This window comes from Silurus meridionalis, chromosome 18 (assembly GCF_014805685.1).
Source record: "Silurus meridionalis isolate SWU-2019-XX chromosome 18, ASM1480568v1, whole genome shotgun sequence".
Taxonomy (NCBI): domain Eukaryota; kingdom Metazoa; phylum Chordata; class Actinopteri; order Siluriformes; family Siluridae; genus Silurus; species Silurus meridionalis.
In genome coordinates, this window is record NC_060901.1 from 14,731,308 (window position 1) to 14,743,333 (window position 12,026).

At 35.1% G+C, this 12,026-nt stretch overlaps 1 protein-coding gene and 1 pseudogene across 1 annotated transcript in view; both read right to left on the bottom strand.

Annotated features, from left to right (window-relative positions):
- Positions 1 to 9,071, bottom strand: part of itih2 (inter-alpha-trypsin inhibitor heavy chain 2) — a 23,589-nt gene extending 14,518 nt beyond the window's left edge. Inside the window, exons 1-13 of the mRNA XM_046872945.1 lie at positions 8,835 to 9,071; positions 8,688 to 8,729; positions 6,984 to 7,022; positions 6,241 to 6,413; positions 5,909 to 6,013; positions 5,104 to 5,266; positions 4,741 to 4,977; positions 4,446 to 4,562; positions 3,590 to 3,758; positions 2,535 to 2,660; positions 2,169 to 2,350; positions 1,648 to 1,833; positions 609 to 748 (exon numbers count right to left, since the gene is read on the bottom strand). Coding sequence (XP_046728901.1) covers positions 609 to 748; positions 1,648 to 1,833; positions 2,169 to 2,350; positions 2,535 to 2,660; positions 3,590 to 3,758; positions 4,446 to 4,562; positions 4,741 to 4,977; positions 5,104 to 5,266; positions 5,909 to 6,013; positions 6,241 to 6,413; positions 6,984 to 7,022; positions 8,688 to 8,729; positions 8,835 to 8,924 — 1,769 coding nt within the window. The 5' untranslated portion in view covers positions 8,925 to 9,071. The remainder of the gene's footprint in view (positions 1 to 608; positions 749 to 1,647; positions 1,834 to 2,168; positions 2,351 to 2,534; positions 2,661 to 3,589; positions 3,759 to 4,445; positions 4,563 to 4,740; positions 4,978 to 5,103; positions 5,267 to 5,908; positions 6,014 to 6,240; positions 6,414 to 6,983; positions 7,023 to 8,687; positions 8,730 to 8,834) is intronic.
- A 2,115-nt stretch (positions 9,072 to 11,186) lies between these two features.
- LOC124401912 lies at positions 11,187 to 11,399 on the bottom strand (annotated as a pseudogene).
- Between the last annotated feature and the right edge of the window lie 627 nt (positions 11,400 to 12,026).

Here is a 12,026-nt window from a genome sequence, read left to right on the forward strand (position 1 = left end):
GATTGAGATGGAAATGTCTTGACTGAGTGTGTTGAGAAGATGGAGGGAGTATTTTGAGCAGCAGATGAATGAGGAAAATGAGAAAGAGAGACCTTAACAATGATGGAACTGTAATGAATGGACTTTTGGTGCCACCCAGATGCCACCTTCCTTGTACCATCTCAAGGAGTTTTTACTTGCCACAGTCACGATTAGCTTGCTCATTAGGTATAGTTTTATAAGGAACAAACTTATAAGCACTAAAGTTATACATTCCAAATTCATACAGTCTCTATCTCTGTACTGCTGCTTTGGAACAATGTCCATTGTTAAAAGTGCTATACAAATAAAGCTGAACTGAATTCAAATTATTAAATTGGTACAGTTAAGTAGATGAAAAGCAATATGACAAATGCAGAATAAAAAAGTAGACTTATTATTTATTTGGACCCTTACTATGGGTTATTATCTATGCAATGTTTAAGTTGGGATATTTTTAACAATGTCTACAGTGGTCTAATTAAATTAAATTTGATTTGAATAGTTTTGTTAGCTGCATAAACCACACAGTGGCACTGAGGTAAAACAAAACAAAAAATAAGGAGTGTTTTACATAATTGATGTCTCACCGCTCAGCCAGCAGTTGATTGATAGTAATGTAGGCCCACATCTGGCGAGCAAAACCAGCAAATGAATGCTGTTGTTGACTGAGCACAGTGTCAAGTTCCTGGGGGTCTGCATCTGTCTGAAGGTTTATGTCAAGGGTGGCCTTTAAAAATACAAGAAACCATACATTGTCAATGTAAACCAATAATTATGGAAACAGTGTGCTTAAACTGTGCATGACATTAAATAAACTATTAAGAATTAAGAAGATTTTTGATTGATTCTAGTTTCTATTTAAAACATACAGTGCCTATCAATGCTTTGAAAACACCTAGTTTTTTTTTTTTATATGCAACAAACTCTGTAAAAGACAAAAACACACAAGAACTGGACAGTGAATGCTGGGATCAAGTTCTGTGGACAGATTAGTCCAAATTTGACATTTTTGGCTCTTATGTAAAATATAATAGCAAAAAAGATGTTAGAAGACTGCCTTACACCCATAGTCAAACATGGAGGTGGAAACATAATGGTTTCAGGTTGTCTTGGAACCTTCAGCAAGTTTTACAAGAGTCATAGCAAAGTATTTAAGCCGAAGTTTTGGAGAAACAAACTGTCCAGATGCTGAGAGTGTGTAATTCATGCTACTTTTACTTTTTCAGTAAAAATAATGTGTAACATCTTTACTTTTATATATTTGTTTTGTCAAAATAAATGTTCATAATGGTAAATTAACTAGTATGTTGCATAGAATCAAAAGAAACATGCTTGTGTCTCTTAAACACTTTTGACCAGATAATAATAATGGCAGATAACAAAGAAGTATTTAAATGATTAAATATGAATATAAAAATAAAAGAAATATTTAAAATGAAATTATTTTAAATATAAAAAATGAAAATTAAATAATTTAAATATCTTACTATTAAAAACAATATGCTTGGTTTCTCTGACTGCATACGCTAAAATTATCATTCCATGGAATTTTATTTTATCCCGTTTGAAAATATTATAACAGGCCCCTGGTGCTAAACTAATAATCATGCAAGATAGTGGGCTTACAGCAGCAGCAGTGATGAAACTATTCAATGTGGTGGATCCACTAAGTTTAAGTTTGCCAGCAGTGACCAGCTCCGAGCCTTTGAAGAACTTATCAAATTGATTTTGAGTGACGTCTGTCACAGAGTCCACAGGTAAATGGATAGTAATCTTCCTTAGCATTGGGGATGAGACCTGGCTGTAGAACATCTACAGAGAAAGAGAGAGAACATGTATATATTACAGTGTGGTTGAATGGCCATGATATTGGTTTTAGCTGTAAACATAACGGACAGGTTCTGTACTAAAATCTGAGTACTACAATCATCCACTTCTGGGGTAATGTATTTTTATGCTTCCTAATAAAAAAAAAAAAAAAATTATACAACATTTACTACTCTTATTATTAATGCCTGATTTTGCCATTTTGACAGGATAAAAAGACTGAATAATTTAATGTAAAAAAGGGTAAATAACAGATATAGATTTATATTTATACTCTCTTATGCAGATGAAGAAAATGTAAGAAAACTGGATCTTTTTACCTTCAGCTGCTCTGAAGCATCATGATTTGCAAAGATCCTCTGGGCCATGCCCCGGTTTTCCAAGGCGATGCGCTCAAGGAAGTCAAAATCCACATCAAACCCAATGCCGAGAGAGTAGAGAGAGAAATCCTGATGCATGACACGTTTTATGTTCTTCTGAATGGTGCTGAGCTTTATCTCTCCTACATTGATTAGAGTGGGACAAACCATTTGGAAAACGATGACTGGTGTCAGTAAATTATGAAATTTGTAGAATTTGTGTATACCGAGGTAGGGTGTGTGTATGTGTGTGTTTGTGTGTGTGTGTGTGTGTGTGTGTGTGTGTGTGTGTGTGTGTTTGAGTGTTTGTGTGTTAAGAATCCTTACCCACTGTGGGGTCTCCATCAGACACCAGGATGATCATAGAGACGGAGCGCTGATCGATGATGCCCTGATTTTGTGCCTTCAAAAGCATCTGCACTGCCTTCAGCAGGGCCTCATTGATGTTGGTTCCTGAGGTCAAGGGAAAAAGGAGAAAATTTAGAAATACACACTTACTGCTCAGTATTTCAGATGACTTCCTTACACCTTAAACATTAATTTCAGCTTATGAATTCAAACCCTGTTTGCTTCAGTTGTTGGAATTACCATTGTGATCATTTGTTATAACTGTGACAAGTGATAATTAATTAAAAAAATATATTTTCTTTGAGGGATCGAATAATAAAGATAATAGACTGATGCCAATCCTTTTAGTTTTTAGTAGAAAAAGTATCACACAGCATGCAGTGGATGAGTTGATTGACATAATACATATATATATATATGGTCTGTAAATAATAAAATAAATAAGTAAAATGCAAAAAATTTGTTTTCATGACAAATGATGAAATTGAAAGATGAAAATGAAATTTTTTTTTTTTTTCTTTTTTTTTTGATGGGACACTGTTTTAGTATTGACATGGTTTTGTTTCATGGGTAAAAGGTATTTCTGCCATGATAAATATATGTATTTTTCCTCTGAAAGTAAAAAAAAAAAATATATATATATAAACCATTATTTAATAAATCACTACAGTGGAGCAGACATGCACAGCTGTTTCCTAAGTCAGATGTGTAATAATCTTCATATACATTTACACAACCTGTGTATGAGATTCAGGTCAAAATCAGGTCAGGTGATTATGATCAGCAAAAACATGTTTTGTCTTAAATGTTATTGTATTGTATGCATAAAATGTATACATGCAATAATGTTTTGTCTAAGGTCTAGTCTCCATCTTCTGTTACCCAATGTCATTACTAGGTGAATTCTCTTGTGTAAGATGCATTAAAATTAACAATGAGTCATTCTTTAGTAGATACATTTGTTAGATTCCACCTAAACCAAGAAGAAAGCAAAGAAGTGGTAATGAAAAAGTGATAACAGGTTGCTCTCTCACCTCCATTTGGTTTGATGTCCTGGATGTATTTCTTGGCATTTGCAACTTGTAGAGCGTTTCCTGGGACAAGCTCCTCACTCCAACACCGAACATTGTGATTAAAGTCGATGATACTAAAATTGTCATCCACCGTCAGATCATCCAGGATGGTCTTCATGGCCTCCACTGTCTGTGGGAAAGTAAAGAGTAAAATGGAATCAAAATAGACACAAGATAAAATAAACAAGGAAGAGACATATTAAAGATTTCTTTACCAGAACCCTGTGTTAGTACCTTAAATTGATTTATCTGAGCATGTCCTTGTGTTAATATTAAAAAATGTATAATAAAAAGAAAATTTTTGTTGTCATAATGTGTTGAAGTCAGCCCTGAAAAAAGCGTTCTGTGATTTATGTGCTGCTAAGCATGTGATAAATCTTTATTCATCAGTGAACAAACCTATATCAGTAATTTTAATAGGGTACATACTGTTAAAATAAAACATTGTTAAAGTTTTTTAAATGTTAGTTCAACTTTAATCTTAGCTGTAATTGTTGCACAGCTTCTGGAATGCAAAGTAGGTCAAAGTAAAGTAGGGGTAGTAGTAGTATTTATAAAAAATGTTTTATATACACATTTGTTCAGGTTATATATTGTTTAAAAAATCCATATCAACTAATTCCAATCATCAGACATTTTTCATAACTTATTGTATTTTCGCACCTATTTAATTACGTGTTTTTATTATTTTGCTATATTTTTCTGTCTGTGGGTTTTGATTTACTAATAAATTTGTTACACTATAACCACTAGGGGGCTTCAATTTTCTGATCAACGCTTCAAAGAAAATGCTGTGCTTTGAAATCTGTGATCCTACCTGCTTCATCTTCAAGCCCCACATGCTGCCACTCACATCGATCACAAATACAATGTTTTTGGATAGAGGAGAGAGATTGGATGGTGCAAAGAAATGAATGAAATGACCATCAGACACCTGCAAGTTGGAGGGAGGAAAGAGAAATCAAATAAATTCTGTGTGCATATATATATATATATATATATATATATATATATATATATATATATATATATATATATATATATATATAAGCAATAGCATTGCTTTGAATATATATTTTTAAATCCCCAAAGAGGTATGAGTTGGTCCTTACCACCAGTTCTCCTTCGTTGCTTTCTCTCTCGACATCATATTGTACAGTAAATACGCCATCCACGGCAGTCTCAGTACAATTGCTACACTTGCGTTGTTGTTGCAGGCTGGGTTTGAACACCACATGGGCCTTCTGTTTCGTGTGTGTGATCTTAGTCATACCTTTAAAATGCTCGCCCAGTGTATTCGGTGCCTCCACAAACTGGATGCCTTTAGGCTCGAATATATACACATCAACCTGAAAAAATATAATTTTGAAATATATAATATATGTTGTTTGTGGTTGTGGTTGTGTGTGTGTGTGTGTGTGTGTGTGTGTGTGTGTGTGTGTGTGTGTGTGAGAGAGAAAGAGAGAGAGAGAGACCTGCAGGTGTGGCACCAGTCGACCCGGCTGAATGTGCAGAGTGTGTGTGTAGGAACCCAATTTTCTCTGCATCATTTCCTGATAGTGCAGCTCAAACTCAATCTTGCTGCCTGCAGGTACATGGACCTCAGTTTTAAAGGTTTCCATGGCCTGAGAGTTGGTTCTGTGAAAGAGCGAGAAAGAGAGACGATGGAAGAATGGGACAAATCGTGTAGGTCGTAGCTCAGTGGTTAAGGCATTGGGCTTTGTATCAGAAGATCACAGGTTCAAATCCCACCACCACCAAGCTGCCACTGCTGGGCCCTTGAGCAAAGCCCTAAAACTCAGTTGTAAGTCGCTCTAGATAAGGGCGTCTGCCAAATGCCGCAAATGTAAATGCAAATGTAAATATATATGTGTGAATAGCAGTGCTGGCAGAGTGACAGATACTTGGATATATACCGTAATAGAATAAAAAGGGAATAAATATCTGAATAAATGGATTAATAGATTTATAAGATCACAATTTGTATATTCAATGGATATTATGATATTGACAAGTAGCAAAGTAGACACAGGGTTGGATGGATAGATTCATGAGGGAAAGAAAGTAAACTGAAGAATGAGACAGATGGATAAATGGACTGATTAATAGAATTCTGGATTATAGTGAGATTATGGATATTCTCGAAACTGAATTTATAAATGAATTGATAGATGACCAGGAATTAGAGAGTTTGCTGGTGGATGGGAAGGAGGGTAGAAAAACTAATCAGATGGGTTGTGATATGTAGGACTTTTAGACATGGTGCATTGCGGGTGATACCTGACTATGCCTGCAGCTTTGCCGCGGGATTTGGCTTGAGAGTACAGTTTACGAGCAACAGTTTTCTCCTTCACTGAGCCGACAAATGTGATCCCGTTGACGTTCCTAACAGCAAATATAACAGAAGAGAGCAAAAGTACTTAACAGTGGCATCTTCTTAGCATCACCTATAGTCAGTGCATATATATATATATATATATATATATATATATATATATATATATATATATATATATATATATATCAGATAAGCAATAACTCACTATCTGATTGTGTGGATGCATGTGTGTGTGTGTGTGTGTGTGTGTGTGTGTGTGTGTGTGTGTTTTTACATGGTGAAGTTGTTGATAAAGGCTCTTTTAGGGATCTGCACATTGAAGCCGATGCTCTGTGCATTGAGGCCTGAGTTCACCACCGAGCTACTAACAGTGGTGTAAGCAAACCGTGATGTAATTCTGCTCTCGACCTTGTAGCTCTTCACTGTGATATCATCTCCACGGACAGCCTGCAAGAATTTGAGACACAAAGGCTATATAAATATGGGTGGGGGATATGAAATATGTTAATATTTATCCTATATAAATAAATGAAAGCCTATTGTGGGTAAAATGTGTTAATAGCCATATCAAGTATCACAAATAATAGACACAGACAGCAGAAAACTATAAATTAGTATCAATACTGTAGGCAAATTTAACTAATACTTCTGCTCATTTATTCAATCATTAAAAATCTGATAATACATATGAACATTTATATATATTATTATTGTGGTTTATGCAGTTAACAAAACTATTCAAATCAAATTGGATTTAATTGACATTGTTAAAAATATCCCATTCTAACTTAAACATTGCATAGATCGCCATAACCCATAATCGCTACTCTTCCACATATCATTTAACAAAACTCAAGCCATGGAATTACTCCGGTTTCAAATGTTATCTTCACAAAGATACAGAGGAGAAGTCAATAACCGCTGTGATGCTCAGCACTCTGCAAACACAGCCATCGATTAGTGCATTAGTACAGAGAGATTCATAGAAACGAGGTCAAACAACAAAACGACGTCTACCTCAAAGTCCTCTTCTTCTTCACTGGTCAATATGTTTCTCTACAAATAAAGCAAAAGACACCAAAGTTCATCAGATGTGTTTTACAAATAGGGAAGAATAGAGAAGCGGGCAAAGACAGGCATAAAAAGTGACATTTGAAAGTGAATAATGATCTTTTAACAGCCAGGTTCTGAGTTCTATCAGTGTTGTGAACACTAATGTATTGATTACAGCTGTCCAAATGTCTGACTGTATTTTATTAACCCTGTACTCAAAAACGCTCAGTTGATATTCATAGAAGGTATTATTACAAAAGCTTATTACTAAAGAACATAAGGTTTTAGACGTATATTACACAAAGTGTCTTAATTAATAAAGATGATGAATAAAATATAATCGTTGGAAATGAAATTCAATACAATTGATAATGTTTGTTTGTAATACACACCAGCAGGTACTAGTTTTGTATTTTAATGATACAGGACGGAGATGTTGAGAAAACTTATATATTTAAAGCATGACCACAAAATACAATATTAAGGCCACAACATAATGTACTCCAAAACAGTTATTTTATGATTTCATATGATTTTATCTGCACCTTTATATTTCGTTTTTGTATATTTTCATTCAGAACATTGCGGTTCAAGGAACTGATAATCCGAGATAAATACTTTGTTAATGTAGTTAAGTAGATTTTTCTGGTGTCTTTACTGTTCTTCATTATTAATTTTTTAGACAACAATTTAATTTCACTCATTACATTTCTTACACAAACATCTGTACTTTCCACTTCTTACATTTTGAAACCAGTTTCGTTACTACTTTTAAACTATTTGGTGGTATTTGTCATTACACGTCTTTTTCAATAATCCACTGGTGTATCTTTTCCTGACTATCACGTAGGCTAGCCTACAAAGCAACAACCAGCAAGGCAGAAGGCATCAAGCAGTTTGGGGTTAACGTGGATGAGACAGAGGGAGTCAGTGATGTAAACATGACTGAGAACAGAGATATTTTCTCTGCTTGAATTCTATATGGTGGTTGTTCAGCCTGGATACATTCATTAGATAACAACATTTTTAATTATTTTGCATTAATATGATGTGAGGTCCAGTTACCAGCATGACACTAAAACAGGTAGTCATAATGACTACTTTTTACTTAAGTACAGAGCCCATAATTCTTTACTTTAACCTGAGTAAAAAAGTGTAGTCAGTAATTTAACTTTTACCAGAGTCTTTTAAAACATAAGTATCTGTACTTCTACTTGAGTGAAGGATGTGTGTATTTTTGCCATCCATGCTGATAACATTAATGCAATCTTGGAATGACGCATTGAGACATACTGGCGTCATAGATTTGCGACATCAGCACACATCAGCGAATTCTCTACATGAAAAAAACAGGATCTGAAAAAGTTGTGTTCTTGAGTTATATAATTTTGATATGTTGTAATTATTTTGTGACCTGTAAATATTGTGGCTTAATATAGAAAGGCCATGCCTTATTAAATTATAACCTCCATGTCAACTGAACAACTTTAATACAGTGAGTAAAGGTAAATGTTTTTTTTTTTAACACAAAAGCCAAACACTGTAGCATTATTTGTTAAGCATTTATTGTTGAAATGTATTTTGCAGCATGTCTGTATTTACTCCTGTCACCTACAACTTTTAATCAGACATTAATTATATAATAAAAGTAAAAAAATAAAGCCTTACTCTGTATCTGGAACTTTCTCTAAAATGATCGTCGTGATCTGACTAGAGAGACAAAGGAAGCACATGAATGCAAAAGTCTGTTATATAAATTGAGCCCATACTTTCATAATTCCCTCATAATCCCCCAAATCTGTCCATCTCACTTACCCCCTCTTCCCACTCTCCATCAATAATGAACTCGAAGGCCAAACATTGTGAAAAGAGCAGAACGGCCAGCAGTAGTGCTGGGAGCTTCATGGTGGCTGAACAGGAGCGAAATACGTCCCGCAAAAGGCAAAATGGCCAGTGCTTCACACACTCACACTCACACACACCTACACACACAAAAGCACTAGGAGGCAAATTATCAGTCAGCAGGTTCTAGCCCTCTGAGCCTCATCAATATTTGTCCTGTTGCGTATAACACAGAAAAGAGATCTAAGTGCAGGGGAAACCTTTGAAACTTGACCTGTGTTCTGTAAATAACATGCCTGCAGAAAAGTAAACTACTAAGGAGTTCTTTAATTAATGTTTTTTTCAAATATAACTTTATAGACAATGTGGTTCATAAAGGTTTTTCAGTTATTAAAAGTTTGAGTCTACAACCAAGCATAGTTCCATTTACTTCAGTAGATTAGAAAATTATTTATTTATTTCTAATCTAATATGCAAATAAATTAAAATCCACAAGATTGAGCAGGTCAGTTGAGTTTTCCGGTGAACAGTATGAAGCCAAGTCAAGTGATTTTAATGCCTGTGTTAGTTTGCAATGCTGTAGTTATTTGAATAAAGTTTATGACATCACAACAACAGCAGCAAATAGACTTTCTGAATGAGTGAGACACTAGGCAGCAAAACAACTGTAAGGGTAATTTAGTAAATATTTGGCCACCGGGAGCCATTAAAAGAGTTAGGCTTAGTCTTGACATGAAGTCTTTGGAACTGTATTAACATCACTATATTTATAGTTACATTTACATGTAGGGCATTTGGCAGACATCCTTACATTTGACTTACATTTATCTCATTCAAAAAGTTGAGATAAATGTGGCTGGGATTTGAATTTATGACCTTCAGATTCATAACATACATAACATTATTTCTCCAGTTTCTGCCATACGAGTTCAATTCTGTTGAGATTTGATACATTTAAAGACCATATAGGATTTGCATCATATGTAGGGTTGTGAAATCCTGAAAGTGAACATTAGCAATCAGGATAAAAATGTTTTCATCACAGAATTAAATGGACTTATTGAGCTATGGACATCCACAATCAATGTGTAAAATGTAGGATACTCATGGAAGCCATCTTGCATATACATACTGAAGAAGCCATTGCCTTTCTTGGTTCTCAGAGGCTTTACATTTAGCACTGGGCTGAATGTTATCTTATTATTAGCTTAACTAACTAACAAAGAGCAAGTTGCTGACCAGTTATATTACTTAATAAGATCTTTGGGCTCACTAAAAAATAATTTGCACCAATTTAGTTGTTATGAAGTCCTCTGAAGTTAGCAACCCATGAGACTTTACTGACAGGCAGAGTCAGAGTCATATGATGCTAGTGTGCACATCATATTTGCAAAAACATGAGAAACATAACAAGAGTGAAAATGATATCTAGGTAATATAAGGACAAATTGTTTACAATTTATAATTCCCTTAAAATCTTTTGCACATTTTTAGGTTTATATTATTTATTGCTAAATCACTCAGGCCAATGTGTGCCAGTAAGTCATCTATGACCAGGTTAAAATATATAAAAACAACAATAGCATAAGACCTTTTTTGATTAATATTACTTTCTTTTTTTTTTATATTTTAACTAAAAACTTTTTTGATCTGCCCTGTGTGAGCAATAACACCAGACCAGCAGATGGCAGTACAGCATCAAGCTTCGCCAAGGCTTTTCAAGCGCATGAATAGACAGGTTCGCATACACAAACATGACTTGTCCACGTTGCCAAGGGATTTATTTACATACAAATAGTTGACATGTTAACATCTAAAGCGTTTGTGTGTTATTGTGGGAAAATACAAAGATATCTGAAAATACATATGTGGGTCTCTCAACTTGCTTTGGCCCTGAAGTCCATAATGTAGACTCATGTTGCAACTCACACTTCCATAACACCTGCAAACTGTCTGCATTTTATCGTCTATTCAAGCAAACATTATAACACCATGAAGTGTATTTAAAAGAAAGCAGTGTTTTGAAAATGAAATCATTTAGAATGATTTCAGAAAGCCTTTTAAAAATGGTCTCTAATGAGACCAAAATTTGAATCCAACCCTGCTTTTCACCTTTAGAACACCGGGTCCACATGGTGGTGCTAGCTCCTTGTTTTGGGTTTGCTTTTACATTTATGGCGTTTGACAGATGCCATTATCCAGAACAACATACAACTGAAAAGTTAAGGGTTCAGGGCCCAAGGGCCCAACAGTGGCAGCTTGGAGGTGCTGGGTTTTAAACGCGTGCTTCAGAGCCAATGCCTTAACCACTAAGCTACCAACTCCCGGGGGTATACTATTCCCAGAAGAACCACAATACCAGGCTGATGCATGGAGCGAATGGAGCAAGCACCTCTTCTGTCTCTTGTGGTCAAAAATCAGATTAAATATGAAGTCCTTATATAGAGGGTGTATCAGATATTAAACTGATAAGAACAGGTATTAAAGTTGTTCCTAGCTCAAACATCAGCTTTTCATTATCAGGGGCAGTGAAAAGAACAGAAAAATACTAGAAGGAAACCTGCACCAGTCTTTTGGGGACTTGAGTTTGGGGAAGTGCAACAACTAGGCATACAGTAGAAGCTGCACTAGAGTGACTCAACACAGCAAATCAAAGTAATGACAGTAATTATAACAAAGGGACCCACTGTTTCAACTTAAATTCCTTTAGACATGAAAACACCTGTTCTAGTTAGAACCTACTGTATTACATTGTTTTCAACCAACCATGGGAACCAATTGAGTCTTCACCTACCAAGGAACAGATTAACAATTGATTCTACCATCAAAAGCTATTTATATGAAGCAATTCCCTTTCCACAGACCTTAACCTTAAACTCTACACACTTTTCTCTGGAATACTGCAGTGCTTGTTTTATGCTTATACTTCCGTTAGGGCAGTAGGTTAGATCAATATTGGTTAGATCAGGATCCGTTAGGTTAGATTAGATCAGGAGTGGTGAGTTTAGGTTAGGTTAGATTGGATCAGGATCGGTTAGGTTAGGTTAGGTTAAGGTACGGTGGGGTTAGATTAGATCAGGATTGATAAATTTAGGTTAGGTTAGATTAGATTAGGATCAGTTAGGTTAGGTTAGGTTAGGTTAGGTTAGGTTAGGTAAGATTAGG